The 26,117-nt window shown below is 44.6% G+C and overlaps 1 protein-coding gene across 1 annotated transcript; it reads right to left on the minus strand.

The window, feature by feature from the left end:
- Nucleotides 1-22,931: 22,931 nt before the first annotated feature.
- Nucleotides 22,932-25,540, minus strand: si:ch211-191d15.2 (leucine-rich repeat transmembrane protein FLRT3). Its single transcript, XM_060908018.1, has 4 exons — nucleotides 25,519-25,540; nucleotides 23,405-24,252; nucleotides 23,082-23,239; nucleotides 22,932-23,028 (listed from the first exon to the last, which is right to left on the minus strand). Exons 1-4 carry the CDS (start codon nucleotides 25,538-25,540, stop codon nucleotides 22,932-22,934), a joined length of 1,125 nt encoding a protein of 374 aa, XP_060764001.1.
- Nucleotides 25,541-26,117: the final 577 nt, after the last annotated feature.

Consider the following 26,117-nt stretch of genomic DNA (forward strand, 5'->3'; position numbering starts at 1 on the left):
TTAATTCAGACCAAAAATTGCTTTAAAAAATTTTAACTATACGTTTGGAAAAAGTGCTCCCCCACATTATCAGTGGGGACCAGACGGGTTTTATTAAAAACCGTAACTCTAGTGATAATGTTAGAAGGCTCCTTGATGTGATCAACCTCTCACAGCACTCTACAGACCCTGCCCTCGTGCTTTCTCTCGATGCCGAGAAGGCATTTGACTGGGTCAAGTGGTTGTATTTATTTTACACGTTAGAAAAGTTTGGCCTAGGTAATAACTTTATTAGCTGGGTCAGGGTTCTTTTACAATAATCCAACTGCAGCTGTTATGATGAATGGACTCCGATCTAGCAATTTCTCACTTTACCGGGTAAATAGGCAGGGTGATCCACTAAGCCCATTGCTTTTCAATATTGCTATAGAGCCATTGGCCCAAGCAATTTGGCAGAGTGCTCAAATATCTGGTGGTGGTGGTGGGAGGGAGCACAAAATAACGTTGTACGCAGACAATGTATTGATGATCATTTCTATCCAGACCGCAGACCTCTATTCCTAGCCTGATTCAGACCATTACTACATTTGGCATTTTCTCAGGATATAAAATTAATTTTGCTAAGTCAGAGGCTATGCTGTTAGGGACTTTAACAGCTCTCCCAATATTGTCAGAGCCTTTCCCCTTTCGCTGGTCCCCATCAGGTTTTATGTATCTAGGTGTGTCCATAACACCCTCTTTTGATAAGATGTTTTGTGCTAACTTTCCTCCTCTCCTGGATGCTATAAAGGCAGATTAGACTGCTGGGCCCTTCTTCCTCTATCTTGGCTGGGTAGGATTGCTCCTATAAAAATGAACATTCTACCCAGGCTGCTCTATCCCCTGCAAATGATCCCTATTTTAATGTCAAGCAGGGTCATCAGGGTGATTGAAGGGTGGCTGAGCTCCTTCATTTGGAGTAAAAGGAAGCCCCAACTTAAAATGGCAAAATTCCAGATGACTTGCTCCGATGAGGGATTGGATATGCCAAACCTGAGACTTTACCAATTTGCCACTCGTCTTTGGGTAATTGCGGATTGGCTTAAACATGACCCTGCTTCTATTTGGCTTGACATTGAATCTTCTCAGTCTATATGTCCCCTATGGAACCTGTTGTTTGTGAGTAATCTTAAATCTGTTATAGACCTCTGTACTAATCCGATCACTCTAAACACAGTCAAAGCCTGGAAAGCCATATGTGCTTTAGGGGGCCATGACCATCTAACGTCACCCCTCTCTCTGATTTTTAATAACCCTGACTTTATGCCTGGTTGTCTAGACCGAGGCTTTAAGATTTGGCACAATTAAAAAAATGACAAAGCTAGGAGACCTCTTCAGCGGCCAGACCTTATTATCGTTTGAGCAGCTACAGCAAAAGTTTGGTTTACAAAAATGTGAATTTTTTAGATACTTACAAATTAGACATTTAATCACTAAGAATACTACTTTAATAACAAATAGTACCATTTCACATGTTGAAAAAGTCTTATCTTTACAGTATCTAAGAAATGTATAAGGATTTTCTATAAGGCCTTGCATTACAATCTCCCTTCTACCTCTAACATTACTAAACAGGCCTGGGAGAAAGATCTAGGCATCATTATTGATGATTCAGTTTGGCAGAAAGTGTGGACTAATGCAGATGGAGATTCTCATAGCAATCACACCAAATCTACTCAATTCAGGATTCTGCATCGCACTCAAATAGCACCTGTTTTGGATTCTAATGTGTCTTTGCTCTGCTGGAAGTGTAACTCTGAGAATGGTCATTATTTTCACTGTCTCTGGTCATGTGTTAAGTTACAAAGCTACTGGTCTGATATTGTTAAAGCACTGCCTGTCATAGTTGGTGTCTCAATTCAGCTTAATCCCATGCATCTCCTGCTTGGCTTCCCAGATGCTCACATTATAAACAAAAGCACAAAATACTATTTAACCTGTTGACTTTTGCTGCCAGGAAGAACATCCTGCTCTTTTGGACTAAGGATGCTGCTCCAACCAAAAAGTCTTGGCATAATATCATTACGGAGTGCATCCCTAGTGAATACATCTCCTGTTTGCTCCACTCCACAGTGGACTCCTTTCACAAGGTCTGGGACCCTTACTTAAAATATATTGGATCTACTTGATCATCTTTATTACAAGGATTTCCAAGAACATCTTAGATTGAACTTGTGCCCTCTAAATTGGACTTGAGTTTGCTGACAGCTTTCTAACCTTGTTACTCGCAGATGTACATATGTTACAGCATTTTTCTATTTCGGAGGCAGGAGTAGGTTATGATACCCACTATTACTATGTCAAGTATTTATCTATTTATGTTTCCTGGAACTCATTTTCCCACCTTGTCTTTTTTTTATCTGCCATGTGATGTCCGAGTTGTTTGTGTTGTTCAAGGGAAAAATCAAGAAAGATATTCTTTAAAAAATAAAATAAAAAAATAAAAGGGAGAGAAAAGTCAGGGGAGTGTAAGAGTACCCCACCACCACCATACACACACACACACACACACAGTGCAGCTTTTACCCTGGTGAAAGCCTGTTGGCACTGCTCCGTCCACCGGAACGGATCTGGTGCTCCCTTTTTAGTGAGATCAGTCAGCGGGCTGGTGACATCTGAATAATTAGGTATGATAGTAGCCAGCCAGCCCCAGGAACTGTCTCACCCCCTTTTTGGTCATAGGCCTTGGGCAGGGTGCAATCACTGCTGGCTTGTCAATTTGGGGACGCAACTGCCCATGACCCAAGTGGAAACCCAGATACCATACTTCCACCCGCCCAATTGTACACTTTTTCGGGTTAGCTGTGAGACCCGCCTGCCTCAGCGACTCTAGGACGGCCCTAAAGTGTTCTATGTGCCGTGGCCAGTTTCTGCTGTATGTGATGATGTCATCTAAGTAGGCTGCCGCATAGGTGGCGTGGGGGCGGAGGATCTTGTCCATGAGCCGCTGGAACATAGCGGGAGCCCCAAATAACCCAAAGGAAACTGGTGTAATCCAAACAGTGTGGAAAAGGCCATTTTCTCTCAGGATAGAGGAGTCAAGGGGATCTGCCAATATCCCTTCGTTAAGTTTAGTGTTGAATAAAAGCGAGCAGCACCTGACCGATCAAGCAACTCATCAATGTGAGGCATTGGGTACATGTCAAATTTAGACACCGCGTTGACTTTTTTTATAGTCTACACAGAACCAGGACCACCGGGCTGCTCCAGTCACCGTGTGACTCCTCGATTAGGCCCATGACAAGCATAGCCTTGAGTTCGTCCCAAACCACCTTTTTTTGTGTTTGGGTAAGCAGTAAGGGTGCCTACACACCACCACCCCCGGGGGCATTTCAATGTGGTGTTCTGTGAGGTGGGTGCGGCTGGGAAGGGGCAAGAACACGTCGGAAAATTCCTCCTGCAACTTGGCCACCTCTGAGTTGGGCTGGTGAGAGGTGGTCTCCACAAGGGACCGGAGTGGTTTGGGTTGTGGTTTTGGGTGTTTTTACCTCCGGCCCCAGCTCCGCCTTCTCCAGAACTACCAACGCCAATGCCACAGGGATCCCCTCATTCCAGTGTTTCAATAGGTTGAGGTGGTATATTTGTAGGGCCCCACCCCTATCCTTTTACTTCACCTCATAGTCAACATCCCCAACTCGCCGTGTGACCTCAAAGGGCCCTTGCCACTTGGTGACTAATTTGGAGCTCGATGTGGGCAATAACACAAGTACTTTGTCTCCCGGAGTGAATGCTCTAAGGCGCATGCCCCTGTCATACAGTTGGACTTGACATTCATGTGCCTGCTGCAAATTCTCCTGGGTTAAGTGTGTGAGGGTGTGGAGCTTTGCACACAGGTCGAGAACATATTGAATTTTGTTCTTACTAACTGAAGGTCCCTCCTCCCAGTTTTCCCACAGCACGTCCAAGATGCCACGTGGCTTTCACCCATATAATAATTCAAATGGGGAAAATCCCACTGAGGCTTGCAGGACCTCTCATACTGCAAATAACAGGGGCTCAAACCATTTGTCCCAAGTACGTGCGTCTTCACTTAAAAATTTAATTTGGAAATTTGTAAGTGTTTGATTAAACCTCTCTACTGAACTATCCATTTGTGGGTGATAAATACTGGTGCGGATAGATTTAATTGCCAATAACTCATACAGTTCGCGCAGTGTGTGTGACATAAACATAGTGCCTTGGTCTGTCAGGATTTCTTTCGGAATCCTGACCTGGGAAATAAGATGGAAGAGCGCCTCCGCGATACTGCATGCTGAGATATTGCGGAGAGGCACTGTTTCCGGATATCACGTTGCATAGTCCACCAGAACTAAAATAAAGTGATATCCTCATCCTGACTGATCTAATGGCCCGACGAGATCCATACCAATTCTCTCGAAGGGGGTCTCAATTAGAGGGAGCGGGCACAAAGGCACTTTTGAAGTGGCCATGGGGTTTACTAATTGGCATTTACAGCACACTACACACCACCGACGAACATCCCCGCAAATCCCTGGCCAATAGAACAGGGCCATTATTCGGGCTAGTGTTTTATCCTGCCCCAAGCATCTTGCCATGGGATTAAAGTGAGCCGCATGGAGCATGAGTTCCCTACATCTTTTAGGGATTAACAACTAGGTTATTTGTTCACCAGTTTGAGTGTCCTGTGTCACTCAGTATAGTCTATCTTTAATAATCGTGAAGTATGGGAAGGCTGGTGCTGCATTTGGCTGGAGAGTTTGACCATCGATTACTATCACTTGGTCAAACACATGCCGCAGAGTCTCGTCTCGTGACTGCTCTAAAGGGAAATCCTCGAGGGAATCCCCAAGAGCAGGAGGCGGGGCAAGCTGCTCCTCACTCCTCGTATCGCCCTGACGCGGTGCTGACGTGGACGGCTCTGCAACAGCTTCTCCAGTCAATGCCACACCGGGATCCTCCCTGTGATGTATTGCTGCAGGACCCACCCCCTACTACATGTTCCATTAAGGTTCAAAACCCCAGCCAATCAGTCCCCAAAATCAGCAAGTGGGTGAAATGAGGATTAACCGCCGCCTTTATTCTATGCTTTTGGCCCCAGAATAGAATATGGACAGACACTAGAGGATAATTGTGAACGTCCTCATGCACACACAACACCTTCACAGCTTATGCTCTCCCCATTGCCTCACCTTGCACCAGGCTTTGGTGAATTGAGGTCTGATTACAACTAGAATTTCACCAACACTTGATATGTATCCCTTTGAACATTTACCAGCCCAATTGGGGGCAGTCTCTGGTGCATCAGGGATCCAGATCACAGCTACCACCTCCATCGCAGAGCCCTGACTCGGGAGATGCTCCAGCTCCAGGCAGTGCCAGCACACTGGCCCAGGCTTTCCTTCTGCACTGGTGTTATGGGCATCACTCACCTGAGGGGGAGAAGACACAGACACAGAAGAGGGAGATGGGAGGACACCACAGGTGCGACAGGCCGGCTGGGGAGGAACCAGCCCCCGCCTCCGCGGTGGGGGAACGGGGAGGGGAAAGGAAGGAGAGAGAAAGGGGGGAAAGGAGAGAGAGAGAAAAGAAATGAGGAGAGGCACCTTGTCCGCCTGCCATCATAACTGCCTTCAGATGGTCCTCCGCCAGCTTGATGGCTTGTTCTAGCAATGCCAGGTGATGACACTGGACCCACTCCGCCATTCCTTCCGGAAATCGAGAGATGAACTGTTCCAGTGCCACTAGATCGATGATCCCGTCAGCGTCGCAGTCTTCCGCCCTCAACCACCGCCTGCAGGCGTCCCGGAGTTGTTGTCTGAATGCGAACAGCAGGCCAATCTCCTCTAACATCAGCGTACAGAAGTGTTTGCGATGTTGTTCCAGGGAGCTGCCGACACACTGCAGGATGGCTCTCTTTAGGTCGGTGTACATGAGCCAGCTGTTGGCAGGGAGCTGCTGTGCTGTGAGCTGCACCTCACCAGTCAGGAGCAGGAGGAGGCGCACTGCGCGCTGCTCAAGCGGCCACCCCCACGTTTCGGCTGCTTGCTCAAAGAGAGCAATGAAGGCTTGGGGATTGTCATGCGGGCCCATCTTAGTGAGGGTGACGTGAGGAGGGTCCGCTGTAATGGTTGATGCTGGTTCTGCTGGGCAGTAGCTAGGGCATGGATGAACTCCTTAAATGGGGAGGACTCCATGTGGTGGTTCCCTTCCATACTCCTGGGTTTCGGCACCACTGTAATAAGTCCCTGATGTGGGTGGAGTACAGAAGCACAGTAGATGGGAGCTGATGTTCTCACACACTTTATTTTCCCGAATCTTATTGCTTTTCAGCTTCACTCACTCACTGCTCACACACAGTCACACATGCCCACATACGTGTTCTGGTCGGGAGAGCTCCCCTCTCTGTGCTCTCTCCTTCCTTTTCTATCCTCTGTCACTGCAACAACAACACACACAACATTAATTAACAACAGGTGCATTGACTTTGCCACTCACCTTCCCTGGCCCTGCCCCCACTGCCACAGTTTGAAATTTCATTTCTTTCTCACTCTTGGACTCCCAGATGGGGACCCCCACACCAGGTCTGGAGCAATGTTCAGCTGGGGAAAAGGTTCCTCCTCTGTGGGACCAGCCTTGCTGTTTTTATCATCCATCAACTGAACTTGCTCCTCTGGTGTTAGCGTGGTTGTGAACTCCTCTAGTGATGTAGGAGCTGGTTGGTGACACGCAGGGACCATAGTCCCAAATGCACTGCCAGGTCCTCCACCCTTGACAAGTCAGTCCCTGTGATCTCTACCAGCTGCTGGAGTGTCTCAATCCCTAAGGAGACCAGAGACCTGGACAGCGTGGGAGTAGTCCTGCCAGAGATGTCCAAACATCCACCATAAACCAGAGGCTCTTCCTCTGCTTTGCTTTTTTTTTTTTAATTCCAGATTTTAAACAGTCCACGATTTAAAAAAAAAAAGGGTAATCCAGTAATGTCCAGCATTCTTGTGTCAATTAAAAACAAGGTTCTGTCCAATCCCAGTCCTCCCATTGTGTACAACATTTTGTAAGCTGGTGCTCTCCACACTAGCACACTAGATTCCTGGGTCCAGCAAGGAGTCTCGGTATGAACTGGAGTCGAAAGGCTGCAGTTCTGCTGCCAAGCTGGACTAGCCCTTGCCTTCCTTCCTCCTTAGGCAGATGGACAACTCTCTGAGGAATCCAGTGTAGACTGTCCCAGAAGAATTCCACTAACAGGGCCTGGATGTCTGCTAGCAGGTTTGGCAGCAGATCCACACATGCCAGCTTGTGCCATAAGGACAATGCTGCTAGGTTGTTTATGACCAGCGTTCACCCACTGTAGGACATTTTTGGGACCAGCCGCTTCCACCTGCCTAGTCTATCCTTGACCTTTTCAATAATGCCTTCCCAGTTTTTACCACAGCAGAGCCAGCCGCATCCTGCCCCGGCTGCTCAGAAACACCGGGGTCACCCTGTCTTTCAGGACAGGCACAGACAAGATGACCTGTTGGTCCACATTCGAAACATTTCATATCTGTGTCAGAGGATACATCCATCCATCCATCCAATATCTGTAGCCACTTATCCTGTTCTACAAGCTGGAGCCTATCCCAGCTGACTAGGGGTGAGAGGTAGGCTACACCCTGGACAAGTCGCCAGGTAATCGCAGGGCTGACACAGAGACAAACAACCATTCACACTCACATTCACACCTACGGTCAATTTAGAGCCACCAATTAACCTAACCTGCATGTCTTTGGGGGAAACTGGAGCACCCAGAGGAAACCCATGCAGACACAGGGAGAACATGCAAATTCCACACGGAAAGGCCCTCGCCGGCTGCTGGGCTTGAACTCAGGACCTTCTTGCTGTGAGGTGACAGTGCTAACCCCTACACCACCGTGCTGCCTCAGAGGATACATAGATACTGTAATCTGAGTCATCTACTCTGAATTTAAGTCGTTTATTTTTATAGCACTTTTAACAATAGACATTGTAGCAAAGCAGCTTTACAGAAATTTCAAGACTTTAAACATGAACTAATTTTATCCCTAATCCATCACCAACGAGCAAGCCTGTGGCAACAGTGGCAAGGAAAAACTCCCTCAGACAACATGAGGAAGAAACCTCGAAAGGAACCAGACTCAAAAGGGAACCCATCCTCATCTGGGTGATAACAGACAATGTGATTATAAATAACTTGCATTTAAAGGGCCCATGGCATGGTGGTTTGTTGATGCTTTAAACGGGCTCGTGGAGGCTTCCGGATGTTATATCCGCAGCCTTTCTCAAAATGAACCCTCGGTACGTAGATATAGCCTCCTGGGAGAAAGCCCCATTTCAGCGCTTTTCCCAGTGTGTCGTTTTGCTAATGAGAAGCAGGAGGCGGGTAAGGGTAGACGGTGGGGGCGTGCCATGGGGGGAGGGGCTGCCGTCTGCCTCCCAAGCCGGCCGAGAGCGCTCCTTGTCGGGCACGGCCAGGCGGGCGAATGCCCTGGTCCGTCCGCCCTGTCTAAAAAAAATGGTACAACTCGAGCCCATGGTAAAACTGGGACTTTGTCATTTTTTCCTGCCTGAGGCCCATGGTAAAACTGAGCAGTGGGACTTTTGTCATTTTTTTCCGCATGAGGCCCATGGTAAAACTGCACTTCCAGGAGGGGCTGCCATCTGCCTCCCAAGCCGGCCAAGAGCGCTCCTCGTCGGGCACGGCCAGGCGGGCAAATGCCCTGGTCCGTCCGCCCTGTCTAAAAAAATGGTACAACTCGAGCCCATGTACCTGGCTAACTGCAGGAAGCAGTTAGCTGCACAGCTAATGTAGCCATTGCTAGGCTAATGCACCGATTTTAAAACATGGCAAAACGACCAGTTATACACTTACTTGTTCGGTGTTTGTGGCTGATGCGGCAGGGATGCTTGGCACAGACCCAGGCTTCAGTGACAGTTGATGTGCAAAACCTGCCCTACTGTCCCAAGTTGTGGAAACATTCATCAGGAAAATGCTTCTGACAAACATACACCGTCTTAGGTAGACTCGACGGCGTATTATTGAAGTAAATAAAATTAAGCCACTGCGTCTTCAGGGGCTCTCCCGTCGGCAGTAAAAACAGACTCCTTTCTGTATTGTCACATCCATGTACAGCGCAATTTCCATGTTGTCTTCTATGGGCTCCTCACTACAAAATGTAGTCATGTGTTCTGCGCATGCGCAGTAGGCTTCGCGCATGCGCAGTAGGCTTGGTAGGACAAACAGCAACTTTTGAGTTGGGCGGGCAATCCATACAGTGGGTGGGAATCCAGAAGGGGGGGGGGGCATGGGGATCATCTCCCTTGCTGACGTAGGCAAGGGAAGAGTTTATCAACGCGCCGTTTTGACGCGCCATTCTCAAATGTTGGGCATAGTTTGGTTTACACATTATGAAATTTCTAGCCACTGGGGTGACTTAAGAAGGTCAGAGGAACTCATTTTAACGTTAAAAAACCTCAGAAAGTGAAAATTTCATGCCATGGGACCTTTAAACATGACAATTTTTTCAACACCATATAACACCATATCAACACCAGCAAACAAGCAAGTTATTAAAACCAAGAACTACGCTCAAAAAAAGTGGATATAGAAACCACTCAATGGGATAGACGCTTACATGTTAAGAAAGAAGGATTTTTCCTGCGAGTTGGAAAATTACCCATCCGTTGAGTTTCCCGACATCACAAACTGCCTGGTGCTGCAGACATCATTTTACACTGACAAACATGAAAACCTGGAAGAGCACGGAGGCATACAACTTTTTATATGTGGCCGGGTTTAAGATCTGGGGATCAAGACACTACAAGATAAATCCTGTATCGTTTATGCCCAGGTAAGTAGGAATCTGGGTTTTTGTACACATCTTTGTGATGATGGCTGGGATTTTACAAGTTTTAGTATCGGGTGTAAACAAACCATAGCCGCTCGATTCTCAATCCTCCCTGCTCTTCTTGTCTGGGTAAACCATTTACAAAGATCCACAGAAATTCCTTTAAAGACCTGAATATTATACATATTATATACGCGTTAGTTTACAATATGTTGACCATGATCAAACAGTAAACAAAAACACATCTGAGGACTTAAGCATCTCCTGAACTTCAAAGCATCACGAAATAATGGAAAATGGTTAGAAAAGTGATTTGCGAGTCCAAACTAAATAAATCAGAGGAATTTACAAACCTTTCATGAAGTGAACACTGCAAACTCGAGCGTTCTTCAACTCCGCTCCCTTCCATTATAGCGAAAGGTTCAAGAGCCACCTTTTTCGTACCTAAAATCCTTTGCTCTTTCACCCTTTATCACTTCATGGGGACCCTGGAAAAAACTTTTATCAGTTTCACGATTTGTTCAATTCAAGCAGTCCAAAACAACACAAGCGTAGGGCATTTTAATGACTAGCAAGGCACCCCAGTGATAGTAATGCTTTGTGAACAGTGAGCTCAGCCGACCACCACTTCATGTCTTGCATATGTAATGAGGTGGATATGACATCGGATGCAACCCAGCAATTGTATCCTACTAAAAATTAGCTTCATCTTGGAAAAAAAGTCATGGTCCACTAGATGGCACGTCGCGGCCTACTAATGAGCTGCAGTCCATTGGTTGAGAAACACTGATTTAAGGGCCAAAACAGCCATGGGGGAGGCACACTCAGAGGCCCTACCATCCCCGGACACATTGGACAGTGTCAGTAATACAGGGGTCGGTAAAAAATGCCAAAGGGAAAGTGCTGTCAGCTGGCAAGCGACTGAAAGGAGCTACATTTCAGGTGGCATGGCGTGTTGAGTTCCTGTGGCTATGGCTAATGTAGTGGCATCGTTAGGCCCTCTCACTCAGGTATATAGCCTTGGGTATTATTGCTCTCAAAAAAAGTAAGAGATTAATAGAAAACAACTGACTGGGATGTCATTTGGGATTTTGAATGTTGTAATCTAATAATGTAGCTTAGAATTTGTTTTTGTAGTCCTAAAGGAGGGAGATGTGAGTGAGAAATGATAATGACGAGTGATATTTAAGTCAATTGACACGTCACAGTTTCCTGAGACATGGGTGTTGATGCGAATAAAATGAAGACAGAAACTGAAGTGAACTACATAAATTTAAAAAGAGGAGTGCAAAAATCACTAATAAAGATGTCATAACCTTTGAATGTGTGTGGGTAATAATTATTATCTTGTAAACTTAAATATAACCTCTCCAACCTATCAATGCCAATCTCCCTTAAAAAAATATAAGCTCCAGGAAAACTGGACTTAGCCCCTGGTCTTTTCAATAGCTAGAAACACCCCTAGGCTAACTAACGTATGATGAAAAACACGGTATCATTCTGTGTTCAGTTTGTAAATTAACAGGAAATTCAAATTCTAGTGCTGGTTGTTCCAAGATTCTTCTCGACTCTGTTCAATTGTAAATCAAATTTTGTGTTGGATTAAAGGGAATCCTAATACCTCTTTTGAATAATTTCATGCTAAAATAACCTTTAGCTTGATGGTACACAGGGTGCCCAAAATCATCTCATCTCATTATCCGTAGCCGCTTTATCCTGTTCTACAGGGTCGCAGGCAAGCTGGAGCCTATCCCAGCTGACTACGGGCGAAAGGCGGGGTACACCCTGGACAAGTCGCCAGGTCATCACAGGGCTGACACATAGACACAGACAACCATTCACACTCACATTCACACCTACGGTCAATTTAGAGTCACCAGTTAACCTAACCTGCATGTCTTTGGGGGAAACCGGAGCACCCGGAGGAAACCCACGCAGACACAGGGAGAACATGCAAACTCCACACAGAAAGGTCCTCACCGGCCACGGGGCTCAAACCCAGGACCTTCTTGCTGTGAGGCGACAGCGCTAACCACTACACCACCATGCCGCCTGCCCAAAATCAAGTCTTTTTTATTAGAGTAGGGTGTTCAGGTGATTTTTTTTTTCTGAGGGTGAATATATGTTGAATAAGCTATTATTTGCATTCTATAGGGTAACATGAACTCAACAAAAAAAAGAAAAGTCTTTATGTGAAAAAATTGACAAAGATATGATTTCTGTTATGCAGAAAGGCACAAGCACAATGACACTCTAGGGAAATGGGCCCTAAATGGACCCCATTTCGGTCATTTTGAGTGATTATTTTTTCATTTCTTAATATTTTGGCCAAGCAAATAATGACACCAAATCCTGTGTCATTCCCACCAGATTCTTTTTCCTTCCAAATGGTCATGTGGTGTTGTTTGATTTGCTTCTCTCGTTCAAGGAACTTGTCATGTGTGAGCTTCCCTTTCTTGCGTGCATCATCGACTGCATCACGCAAGGTCATGGATGAGTCTAACATTGGAAATGCAGCGGGGTGATGCATTGTTTGCGGTAATTTCCGAGAGACATTTTTTGCATTTTATCCAAACAGTCAGTGGTAATGCATGTAAAATCCCTTCAATTCTCATAATATCAGTGAGGTTTAAGCGTTTTGCATAGATAACATACTGACATCAAAGAAATTATGGCATGAATCGGCTATATTCCAACCTACCTTCCCCATGAGGATAATTTTAGGTGAACCTCATCAATACTCTGATAGGACAGGTTCATGTGGCCTTCCTTATTAGGAAATTATAGTGGTATATCAGTGGTTCAAGTGGTTAGCGCTGTCACCTCACAGCAAGAAGGTTCTGGGTTTGAGCCCAGTGGCTGACGGGGGCCTTTCTGTGCAGAGTTTGTATGTTGTCTGCATGGGTTTCTTCCAGGTGTTCTAGTTTCTCCCACAGTCCAAAGACATATGGTTAGATTAACTGGCGACTCTAATTTGTCCATAGCAGGGCTTTACATTAACTTTTTTGCTCACTGGCCACTGTGGCTAGTGGTTTTCCCAAGTCACTAGCCATTCAGCCTTTTCACTAGCCACAATTTTGTTGCCAGGAAATCGCAGTTTTTTCTTCACCATGATATGTTAAAGTTTGGAAGATCTAGATTTAATTATGAATGGCAACGTAATAATGTATCTCTACAGTAGCACTCAAGTATTCAGTGCTGTTAAGGTAGATCCTAATTCAGACAAAAATATAAACAGAGTATTCTGTTTATTGAACTCAAATTCAAGCCCCTTACAATATGAAATATCGTATAATGTGAAAAATAACATTCAGTACAACTGAACTGATTCTAATATTAAAAGTCCAATTCAAAACATTTCTCATCTCATTATCTCTAGCCGCTTTATCCTGTTCTACAGGGTCGCAGGCAAGCTGGAGCCTATCCCAGCTGACTACGGGCGAAAGGCGGGGTACACCCTGGACAAGTCGCCAGGTCATCACAGGGCTGACACATAGACACAGACAACCATTCACACTCACATTCACACCTACGGTCAATTTAGAGTCACCAGTTAACCTAACCTGCATGTCTTTGGACTGTGGGGGAAACCGGAGCACCTGGAGGAAACCCACGCGGACACGGGGAGAACATGCAAACTCCGCACAGAAAGGCTCTCGCCGGCCACAGGGCTCGAACCCGGACCTTCTTGCTGTGAGGCGACAGCGCTAACCACTACACCACCGTGCCACCCCATTATCAAGTATTATATCGTGAGCAGATGTCCCGGTTTGACTGGGACAGTCCCGATTTTGAGTTGCGTGTCCCCAGTCCCGACAAAGGTCCGTCGGGACACTGAAATGTCCTGGTTTACACCAAACACTAACAAACTGTCCCGGTTACAGCGATCATATATAGCCAAAGAGATGTCAATAAAGCTTCTAGCAATTCAGCATCAATGTGCATGTGTGCACAGTCAACCTTACAATGTATCTATTTGTACAATGTTGTAATATAGAGGCCGCGTTATAACGGGGTTTTTTTCGCTAGCGGCTGTCAACTACTACGCGACAATGCCGAACGGATGAGCGCTGGGCAGAGATGTTCGCGCACTTCAAGAGTAGAGCGATTCCTTACAGCAATATCAGCCAGCTTTGACAGTTTGCCATGTGCCTACTTAGCACCAGTGCTCCATTCATTCATTATCTCTAGCCGCTTTATCCTTCTACAGGGTCGCAGGCAAGCTGGAGCCTATCCCAGCTGACTACGGGCGAAAGGCGGGGTACACCCTGGACAAGTCGCCAGGTCATCACAGGGCTGACACATAGACACAGACAACCATTCACACTCACATTCACACCTACGCTCAATTTAGAGTCACCAGTTAACCTAACCTGCATGTCTTTGGACTGTGGGAGAAACCGGAGCACCCGGAGGAAACCCACGCGGACACGGGGAGAACATGCAAACTCCACACAGAAAGGCCCTCGCCGGCCCCGGGGCTCGAACCCAGGACCTTCTTGCTGTGAGGCGACAGCGCTAACCACTACACCACCGTGCCGCCCACCAGTGCTCCAGTTGAGCAAATATTTTCACTCATGAGCAACACCTGGACTGATGAGAGGAATTGCATGACCGTGCCTACTCTCAAAGCCTTGCTCATTACTCGGGCCAATTTCGACGATACTTCCTCACAGTTTCACACCAGGCTCTCGGGCAATAAAGCGCTACTGGAGCAAATTCACTCATCATGTAAATATATGCAATAAAATGGCATCTTCTTTAGGGTGGGTGGGTTGGGTGGCTGTGTTTCTGAAACATTTTTTGTTGTCTTTCATCTATTTCATCTGTCTTTAATCTGTATCACAGATTGTCTTGACTTGTTTGATGCTGTTGTCAACTCAGGGTTCACGTTTTCAAAATAGTTAATAGCCGACACTGCTTAAGATTAAACAGAAGCATTTTGGGTAAAGGTTCGGAGGTGACAACGATTAGGCTCATGTGCTCGTTCCTGTTACAATGCATAGCCTATTGTTTAAAAAAAAAAGTTCATCACATAAAATGTTGTTAATATGCAAGCAATGCATTTTCTTGGCATTTTCACAAAGGTGAAATAAATCAGTTGAAATTTAGGCTATTGGCCTATTCCCTATCATCACATCTGTCATCTGATTTTCTTACTTTAACTGAATTGTGATAGAAGTACATGTAGATAACAAGAAAATACTTGATTATTCTCTGAAATGTTGATAAAAGTGAGCTTCTACAAAATGATAAAAGCACCTGTCTGAGCCATGGTTTGAGCCGGCGCATGTTTACATCAAAACGCGTGTGCGTGCACGAGTATCACGGTCACGCGCAAAGTGTCCCGGTTTTAAACTCGGGAAATCTGGTCACCCTAAAGTATTATTATGTATTATCTATTAATAGTGTGTGTGAACATGTGTAGAGAGAGACATTAAATGTCCTCATTACATTCATCATCAGATAAGTCTGAATGGTCCATGAAAAATGGTCTTCGTGACCTGAGGCTTCCAGCAGGCCATAAGTTGATAGCTGGGGCGGGATCAACTTCTTTCCAATTGCGTGAACGTTTCTAAACAGCAGCTCCATCCTCTCCAGCTCAGCCGACTTCATGGCAGCCAGGGACTGAAAGCAATGCTGTCCTGTAGTGAACCAGCTGTCTTCGCCTGTTTTGATGTTATAGTACCGATGTGTGCATTTGACTTTTCGTGGTCCTTTATAGTTTCGAGTTTAAAATGACTGGTGCCTGTCTTTGCCAGACTTTCTACAGTCTTCACAGTACAGGGTATTTTCGGTTTTGCTATGAACTAGTCAATCTCACCTGAACTTCCATTTGTCGTTCAACTGTCTTATCTTAGGAAGCTATTAGCGTCTTGTTCATCTCCATGGCCTTAGCCAGCTCTGAGGCCCCCGAGGGCCGGACCTCGGTCATTTTTAAGAGCTGAAAATATATTTGTACGCTAAATATTCAACTGGATAAAAAAATACAGAATAACATTAAAACGTCTCTGTAAAACGTGCATTGTTAATTATGTTAAACGTTGATTCTGTCTTCTGTGTCTGTTTCATGCGTGCGGCTCTGAGACCAAGAACGCAAAAGCGAATAAGCGCGCGACTCAGGGGAGGAACGCAGTGCAGGAGACACGGGTTTCCATGGTAACCATCAGGGCACTTTCATCAAGTGGTTAAATTTACATTTTCCAAGCAGCGCAGTTGTAGCCTGCCTTGTTTGTGATTTTAAAAATAAATCATTCGATAAGCCAAAGCAATAGAGGGGAAAGTTTCAACTTATGTTTGTCTTGGATAACTTTGCCTAAAACATGGTGGTGTATACTGATATTTTTTCCCAGAATTTTTTTTGTGTGTGTCGGTGTAACGGATGCCAGATTGTTAATGTATCTTAGTTCCATAGGCTACATGGTTAGGGTATCTTTTGTCCTCATTGCTTGGGCCAGATCAAACCATTAAACAAGCTTAAATTATTCTTACTCTTGCCACATACATGATTTTTTTTTTCAAAACTGATGATATTCAGTTCAAACACCATTAAAAGCAATTTCAGGAATAGATCTCTTGTGTGGCATGGAATTCACCCCTCCTCATTTAAATATGGCAAACATTTTTCAACGCGCACTTTGCACATCACGGACCTCTGTGATTTTAAAATGCTGCCTCCGGCCCTGCTCATCTCTGCCCCTTTTTTCCTGAGCAGCAGGGTTTGAAACTCCAGCTATATGCTGCCACATAGTGCGCTTGTCAGTCGTCAGCAGCTTTGTTGCTTCGTTCATTAACCGCAGGTTACCATGTCACTGATTTTATCTGAGACGTTAGAATTGTTGAGAACGTACTTTAACATGTCAGAATGTTTATGCAGGTGCTCATGGGAGTTGTAGGCGCGTAATATTACATTGCAATGCGTTTATTATATCAGATGCCTTCAGAGAAAACTACAATTAAAATATATTGTCATACCACAGGATAAATCACCCGCCAAAGTGGCTAGTGGGACTAAAGTCATTATCCGCCAAAGCCGAATTTTACCCGCATTTGGCGGGTGGCCGGGTGCTAATGTAAAGCCCTGGTCCATAGGCGTGAGTGTGTGTGTGTGAATGATTGAGAGGAGAAAACCTCTATAATAATTCAGTAGAAGGCAACGGGAAACCACTACCTCTAGGTAGCCATCAAAGTGTCTACACTTTGATGGCTGAAGCCACGTCACTGTAGTGATATGCCAAAATGGATGGATGGAGTGGTATATCCTGGTATATCCCGGGATTCCCCCAAAAACCCCATTTACAAACATGTCAACCCAAAACATTACCGAAACTCAGGCCAAGCAGGGAACATATGTGGTTGCTCACTTTGTGGTCGGGCCGTTGGCGTTTAACCCCTCATATCTACGCAACGTGTCGACCAATTTTAATGATTCAAAAAATGTTTTATTGCTACAGAAATTGCCTTTTAAAAGAACTAAATTTTATTTGAATAAAATATCAAGAAGCACCAATAAAAGCCAATTAACTGCAACCTGTCTGCTTAAATACGCCGATTTGCTCGCTGGTGTGATAATTTGTGATGTCACTGAATACCCTAATAAGAAACTGGAGTGGAGAACAAATTTTATATGTAATAGAGAGGCCTGGCTGTTTGAATTGTACCAGTTTGGTGGCAGCATGGTGGTGTAGTGGTTAGCACTGTCGCCTCATAGCAAGAAGGTCCTGGGTTTGTCCGCGTGGGTTTCCTCCGGGTGCTCCGGTTTCCCCCACAGTCCAAAGACATGCAGGTTAGGTTAACTGGTGGCTCTAAATTGACCATAGGTGTGAATGTGAGTGTGAATGGTTGTCTGTGTCTATGTGTCAGCCCTGTGATGACCTGGCGACTTGTCCAGGGTGTACCCCGCCTTTCGCCCGTAGTCAGCTGGGATAGGCTCCAGCTTGCCTGCGACCCTGTAGAACAGGATAAAGCGGCTAGAGATAATGAGATGAGATTTTTCAGAACCCAGGGCGAACCCTGCTGTTAGTCGTAATAGTACAGTATGTACAACTACAACTCACGACCTGTTTTTTTTCCAGATCTTCCTGTCTTATGTTTTTCATTTTGAATCACGAACTGAATATTTTGCAACCGACTCAGAAGAACCGACTCTATCGATTCCCAACGCACCTCAAATCAGAAGCGGAGTCGGCTCTGAGAATGGGTTTTCTCGCCGCAGCGCCCCCTGCTGTCTGCGACGGGGATCGTTTGTTTATTGGTGAAAATACGCATGCGCACCTTGCTTGTGATATCACATTGAACATGGCGTTTAGAATGGTTAGGAGCTGTTTCACGTCTTTGGCGTTTCTACCGAGAAACGTGTCGTTTCCGGAAATTCAAGCTGTTTGCTGTTATCACAAAAACGTGAGTGAATATTTGACTATATGTTTAGCTTTCCGGAAGCCGGAATGAACTTTTAGGCCTGGACGCTGAGGTGAACTGTTGTGTCACACTCAGGCAGCTAGCTGGAGTTAGCATTAAGAAAGCGCACAGTCGGCTAACGAGAAAAGTCACAAACTCTACAAAGACAGACTACAGTGGAAAACATGGCATGTTTTTTCTTAGTTAATTTATATTCAAAGAGTTTTGTAAAAAAAAAATTAAAATAAAATGCAGTCAGTGAATTATGTTCAGTGAGTAAAATAATGACTCTCACTCCCTAACTAGGTCGGCGGCTACAATTATCGACACTTTAGCGATCTTTTGGACATTACAAAAGTAGAAAAGACTTTCAATACGTAAATTGTGCATGAATAATTACTCAGACTTCCACTGGGGGCAAAAAAAAATGAGTTGATTCCAGATTACTTGGCGTATCAGATCACGTGATACCGTTACAAAAGTATTGACATCCGGATGATTATTTATTTTAAAAAAAATCGGTATGTGGTATTAATCTCATCTCATTATCTGTAGCCGCTTTAGCCTTCTACAGGGTCGCAGGCAAGCTGGAGCCTATCCCAGCTGACTACGGGCGAAAGGCGGGGTACACCCTGGACAAGTCGCCAGGTCATCACAGGGCTGACACATAGACACAGACAACCATTCACACTCACATTCACACCTACGGTCAATTTAGAGTCACCAGTTAACCTAACCTGCATGTCTTTGGACTGTGGGGGAAACCGGAGCACCCGGAGGAAACCCACGCGGACACGGGGAGAACATGCAAACTCAGCACAGAAAGGCCCTCGCCGGCCACGGGGCTCGAACCCAGGACCTTCTTGCTGTGAGGCGACAGCGCTAACCACTACACCACCGTGCCGCCCTGGTATTAAACTGTTAACTTTTATTTAAAATTTGCTTTGCATAGACTTATTTAGTACAAAATTGATATATAAAATTATATCAATGTCGGTGCTGACATAAATGAGGAAGTAATTCTAATGTTTGTAAACAAATGAACTGATGTTGATCCTGCATCAGAAAATCTTTGTGTTCCACTTTCTACATATTTTCATTTTGTTAATCATTCATTTTTGTTTGTAAGGTCAAAGGTCGATTTTTTTATTTATTTATTTATTTTTTTAATTTGAGATTTTAAAATCTCATCTCATTATCTGTAGCCGCTTTATCCTGTTCTACAGGGTCGCAGGCAAGCTGGAGCCTATCCCAGCTGACTACGGGCGAAAGGCGGGGTACACCCTGGACAAGTCGCCAGGTCATCACAGGGCTGACACATAGACACAGACAACCATTCACACTCACATTCACACCTACGGTCAATTTAGAGTCGCCAGTTAACCTAACCTGCATGTCTTTGGACTGTGGGGGAAACCGGAGCACCCGGAGGAAACCCACACGGACACGGGGAGAACATGAAAACTCCGCACAGAAAAGCCCTCACCGGCCGCGGGGCTCGAACCCGGACCTTCTTGCTGTGAGGTGACAGCGCTAACCACTACACCACCGTGCCGCCCAGATTTTAAATTTACATCTAAAAATATAAAATGTCTACTGATATTGTAACATGTGGTAGATATTTACAACAAACTGCAAAAAATCTTCTGAATGGAATATAAAAATCTGAATATTTCAAGCATATAATTTTTTATACGCTAGGAATTTAATTCTGGTCTAATAATATTTATTGCAGTAGGATTCCAAATACTCTATAAACATTCTATTCTGTTCTGAATCAGAAAAAAAACCCATTATAAATCACAGCACTTTAAATTTTTTTCCAAGAACTACATCAACAATGTTACACAAAGATCAATCCATAACAGTTGAACTGTAAATGTCACTTAATTCCACAGGGTGTCGATAATGGTGGACACCAGTGAAAGTGATCACTATTATTGATACCTCATGTGACTTCTCAAATGCACGTTTGGATACAAAATGGCGACTGTCAAATGAAAGTGTCAGAACTAAAGTAGGTTTCGACAAGGAGCTCATGAAATATCGGTGAATTTGACAAGTCAAAACACGCCCATGATCTTTCCACCATGCTTACCTGTGATGATAACGTTCGGGTTTTCATCAAATTGCTGATTGTGCTAAAAAAAAAAATGTCCATCTCTGGTAACGAGCTGTGTCATCAGACGACAAGATCAAAGGGCGAGGGGGGGGTCTTCCGGTTGATTAAGTAACCAATAATAACTGTTGTAACTGAAACTCACCTTTTGTAATTTTTTTTTTTAAATAGGTAAATCTGAAAAGATGTCAATAATTATGGAATGTTGATAATTGTAGTACACTTCAACTCCAATATGGAGCCATTTGGGATTCGGCCCAACTTTCAGCCACTTGGCGCTCCCTCATGCATGTTGTGTTTATCAAAGTCTTTGTTTATTGACCTGTTCCTGATTCTGTTTTGAAGGTGTTGGAGCACTATGAGAACCCAAGAAATGTTGGTTCCTTGGATAAGAATGCAAAGAATGTGGGGACCGGTTTAGTTGGAGCACCTGCCTGCGGGGATGTCATGAAACTGCAGGTATTCTAGATTTGACTTTCTTACTGCAGGGTGTGTGTGTGTGTGCGCGCACATGTGACCAAGAGTGCTTTATGTTTTCCAGATCCAGGTTGACGAGAATGGAAAGATAGTGGATGCCAAATTCAAAACATTCGGTTGCGGATCAGCGATCGCTTCAAGTTCCTTGGCCACAGAATGGGTCAAAGGCAAAACGGTATGTCCTGTGTGTGTGTTTCATCCAAAGGGTATTAAACATTTTGCGCTTGACTGCATGTCCAATATTTGTTTCTGTTCTCACCCCTAGATTGATGAAGCTCAGAAAGTCAAGAACACAGACATCGCCAAGGAATTGCGTCTTCCACCGGTGAAGCTTCATTGCTCTAGTAAGCTTTAGTAAAACTTCATCAGCACACACTGGCACTACAGTAATGATGTAGTCTTTGTTTACTGCTTACTGATTACACAAGGTACATTTTTTATCCCTCATCTTATTGTTTGGTGAAATTACACTGTCTGACAGTGCTGTTTATTTTCCTCCAGTGCTCGCGGAGGACGCCATCAAGGCCGCGCTGGCTGATTACACGCTCAAACAGAAGGACGAGAAGAAAGGGGCAGTGGACAGAAATTAAACCGTGCTTTTTTTTTTTATCTTTCTCTCTGGCGCAAACAGCGCAGGTTTGACATCTTTGCATAATTTAAACACGCCCGGTGCCACTCAGAAACCATACATATCCTGAGAGTAACACCATTCTCCTGTACTGCTGCTGATCATGTAAATCCTGTGCTAAAAGCTTTCTGATAATATCATGACATTGAGAGAAAGCTTCTTTTATTTATATATGAGAGTGCTGTGGGAAGTGGTGATGGGTTTCTCTTAATGTCTTTCTGAATCACGCACAAAGATGGAAACATTTGGTCTGTTTTTTTTGCAGACAGATTAATCAGTGGAGCAAAACAGCAGGGATTCATCGAAACCAAGAATTATGAGATATTTAGTCTTGATTACACTCGTTCACTCCTGATCCTGAACACAGTGTGCTTTTAGTACAGTATCTCTGTGCCACTAAATGATCATTACATGTTCACTTATTTCTCACACAATGAACAAGGCTGGAGGCAGTTTGTTATAAGTAGATATTTGTTTACATTAAATGTCCTGTAAAAATGGCAGTTATTAATCTGCAGTCATATACGCACAACAAATAATAATAACCTAATGCGGTATTTTACTGTTTAAGCTTAATAAAATTGTAAAAAAAAAGTGTATTTGTGTGTGGTTGTTTTTCAGAAGAGTAACATGACTGAACCAATGTTCAACCGATATTCAGCAGGATTTTTCATTGTTCTGATTCTACATGCAGAATGAACTGAAACATGGGAACCTTAACAAAGCATATACCGAAGTGTTTTTGTTGTTTTAAATTAATTCAAATAATCAGTACATGCATTAACCAATACTGATACCATCACTAAACACATCAAGGCCACAATGACCAGAATGAACAGCACCATAATAAACATGTTGATGGTTGTTGGCAAAACTCTGAACTGAGGCTAAAGCAAGTTTTAATGTTTATACCTGGACCATAGAGCAGTAAATTATCAACAGTAAGGAACTTCCTGTAAATGTAATTACTGCTAATTTATGTTGATTAGTCATGGACGTCATTAACATTAAAATATCTTCAGCTTAAATTTGTTACTTTGTGAACATTACGTGTGGCGTATTAATGCTAAGGTTCATGGTTTGTTAATGTTTACTAATGCAGTAAATTGTGGCCATTGAGAGAACCTTAATGTAATAACATACCCCTTCCTGTCTGGTAGGAACATTCTTCTGTCCCTACTGCAAAGTCTTGCCTTTTAAAAGAAATAATCCAAGTTTTGGAGAAAGACCATTCCTGAAATCTCCACCTCCCTATACCTTATATTTGTGACAGATTTTTCGCCCTTGCGATCTCCTCATCTCTCTTATTCAACAACTTCTATCTTCAGTGGGGAGTCTGGTTGTCTGGTATCAAGCAGAAGGCACCCAGAATGCCAATTCTCAGTGTCCTCCTCCTTTCACAGCACTCGGTTGAAGGTGTGGTATGCATTGATAACCAAGAACTCTCCCCTTGTTAAAAACTGATGACGTTTTAAGAGTTCCTTTGACTGCTCACTGAAGGGGAGCGACCCTCTGTGTTCTCCACAGGAGGCTCCTCAGCACCAAGAGTACAGATAGCAGGAGCAGTCCTGTCAATACACACAGCACTGAGAGTAATGTCACAAGTGCTGGGTCACTTGACTGGGTCAAGGTTTGAGGAGTGGGCTCAACCTGCACTCCTGCCTTGCTGGATGAGTTTGTAGGGGCCAAAGTGCTCAAGAAATCATTTTGGATGTTGGTTGTGTTGTTCATACAACCAGGTTCTTCATGTGGTGTTGGGCTGTGGGGTGTTTGAGTTGTCTGAGGGACAAGATAAGTGGAGTTTAGTAACAAGCACTGTTCATAACTTAACCCCTCCAAAGATGATTGGTTTGACCCCTGATGAGACCTAGATGCTCTATGGTTAACAACTGAGTGGAGCTTTCCATTTGAGTTCAAAAGAGAGCTTTTACAAGAGGTTCTCACAGTTCTGATGACATCAGAAGTAGGATCTGAAGATTCTTTTGAAGAATTCCCCAGCATCACCTTGGAAACGTTGACTGGTGCTATTCTCTCACTAGGCTTCATGATTCTTGGACAGATAGCCACAACAGAGAGGGTCAGGAGCAGCTTGTGTGCCAGGTGTAATGGTGCTGCACACACCAGATCTGTTGCCATGCGTAACCTGTCTGTCAGCAGCCACCGATACAAATACATGATGTCACATTCACAAACCCACAGGTTATTAGCCAGCTCTACAGAGCGGAGACGAGGTAAGCTATCAAATGCATGTTCAGGCACTGAGCGTAAGCAGTTGCTGTTGATCTTCAGGACTTGAAGGTTGACCAAGACAGCAAGCGAAGGCAAATCCAATGTTGAAATGCAGTTGGCAGACACGTCCAGGTGTGTTAGTGAACCTGGAAGGTGTGATGGCAGACTTGATAACTGGTTCCCTTTCAGAGACAGCATCCTCAGCCGTGCCAGGCTCAGCAGTGCCCCAGGCTGGATGGCCCGAATGCGGTTATCTTCCAAGTCCAACCGTGTCAGATTCCCAAGGTTCCTTAGATCTCCAGCTGTGATGAATGTAATGCGGTTCTCCTGGAGCTGTAGACGTTCCAGGCTCGATGGAAGCCCACGGGGGAAGCGATCCAGCCGGTTGTAGCCAAGGCTCAACTCCTGCAGGCTGGAGTACCGCAACAGGACATTGTCTACATTGCACAGGTGGTTTCGCGCCACAGACAAAGCTGAGGTAGTGAGAGGGACGGATCGAGGGAGGACATGAAGGCCCAGTGACTCACACAGGATCAGAACACCTGGGCGGGGACAGCAGCACCCTGGAGGGCATGAGAATAGGAGCGGAAGGGAGGCGATAAGACAGCAGAACAAGAGCAAAAGAACAAAGAGGAGGCGAAGGTTCATGGCTCACTGATAGGAAAGAGGGAAAAACAGAATAGAGAATGTAATAGAGTTAAATCACATCTGTAAACAGTAAATAGTATTTAATTAATGCCCAGGTCAGAGAGCAGAAAGACACATGCTGCGACTTGCGATCGGTCGGGTGGCGACCGATCGCAGGTGGACACAGGTGTTTTGTATCAAATCCTTCATTGTGGTCAGATGTATGGCAAGACACAGAGTTTTTAAGCTGTTACGACAGGATGCAACCAGTCAGAAGCAGACGCAGCTAGACGCAGGTTGACACAGCGCACAGAAAACCTTTAAAAAATATAAGGCTATAAGACTGCTCACAGGTTGTTGTAAACTATTTGCAGGTGGAGTCTGCATCTACCTGCAATGCATCACAGCCATCTCTAAAGACTTGTCTTCCCCTGCGTCAGCCTGCGTCTAGCTGCCACTACCTGCTTCAACCTGCGATTCGTCGCTCAAGCGTTGCACGACTGCCTGCCTCTATATGCGTCAACCTGCTATTTGCACTGATTGGAAGCGAATCGCAGCTGAAATGCGAACAGATCATGATCCACTTGCATCAACCTGCCTCTGCTAAAGGCCCTCTGCAACACTCTGCCATTATCTGCATCGTCGTGCGTCGATGCAAGAACAGTCTTGCGTCTACCTGCGATTTTGTTATTGCAGATAGATGCAGGTAGTTGAAAACTAGTTGCAGCGTGCCGTCTGACCTGGGCATAAGTAGATCAATCATTTGTTGAATTTTAATTAGAAAATGGGGTATAACTTTCCAAAAAGTTTCTCAACAAAACAGTAGTAACGAGAGATGTGAAAGGTAGTATACAAAACAAGACATTCCATATCAGGATAGAAAAATCAGTGATTCAGCCAAGTGATAATAAACTTGAACATCTTGTCAATTTTCTGTCAAATACAGATGTTTAATATGGCCAATACAGCTGTCACAGGTTCACAGCTACTCACCACTCATTCACTCACTCACCATCCTCATGCTCTCCTGGTTCCTGTTTCTCAAACAGGACGAGACAGTCAGTCCGTTAATGGCACCTTTCATCTCTCAGTCATCATTCTCCCTCTTCAGCAAGTTTCCAGAAACTGCACTACTCTGTGTTCAGGCAATTCCAGGCAACAGCTCATCAAACTTTAATGGCAGTCTTAAGGTGTTGCCTTACCTGGTTGTGTCTTCTTCGTCATGTGAGATCTGCCTCATCCTGCTGATTTTACGACCGCTGTGAAATCCCAGTACATATAGGATTTAGCATTCAGAATTCCACCTTTATCCAATACAAATGGCTACATCGTGTTTTGAGGCTCACCAATAGTCCAGGTTCTTTGAGTCAGTCATTAGGTCAGCGTTCTGAGGAAGGCTGTATGTATATGGTAACTTTGACATATATGGTAAAAAATTTGATCAAGCACCTTGCTAAATCTTTGAGGAAGGGGCGGGTGCAAAAGGGTGGCAGATTCCCAAAATAATTCAGCACCAAAGGCACAAAAGAAGGGCAACTTGAGCTGGAGGCTGAGACCGATTTAAGGGCTCCGGTTGCAGCGACTCTTTCACTGGTTTACTCGAGAAGTCACCAACATGTGGCCTCATGCCATTGCCATGGGAACTTTGTTTTCACTTATAAACCTCGTTTGCATTTTCGTCTGATACTGATCTACAGGGAGCGTAGTCGTGTTATATGTAAACTGAATAAATTATTCAGTGATTACTAATTTATTGCCTTCATACTGTATATCAGTGAAGCATCATGCGGAAAAGGTGATC

This window comes from Neoarius graeffei, chromosome 24, assembly GCF_027579695.1.
Source record: "Neoarius graeffei isolate fNeoGra1 chromosome 24, fNeoGra1.pri, whole genome shotgun sequence".
NCBI classification, from domain to species: domain Eukaryota; kingdom Metazoa; phylum Chordata; class Actinopteri; order Siluriformes; family Ariidae; genus Neoarius; species Neoarius graeffei.

Coding starts and splice junctions, on each gene's coding strand:
- si:ch211-191d15.2 (XM_060908018.1), bottom strand. CDS start 25,540: ATGACGAAGAAGACACAACCAG. Junction 23,240..23,404: donor CTTCTGATGTCATCAGAACT/GTGAGAACCTCT, acceptor CTTGTCCCTCAG/ACAACTCAAACACCCCACAG. Junction 23,029..23,081: donor ACTCCTCAAACCTTGACCCA/GTCAAGTGACCC, acceptor GTGTATTGACAG/GACTGCTCCTGCTATCTGTA.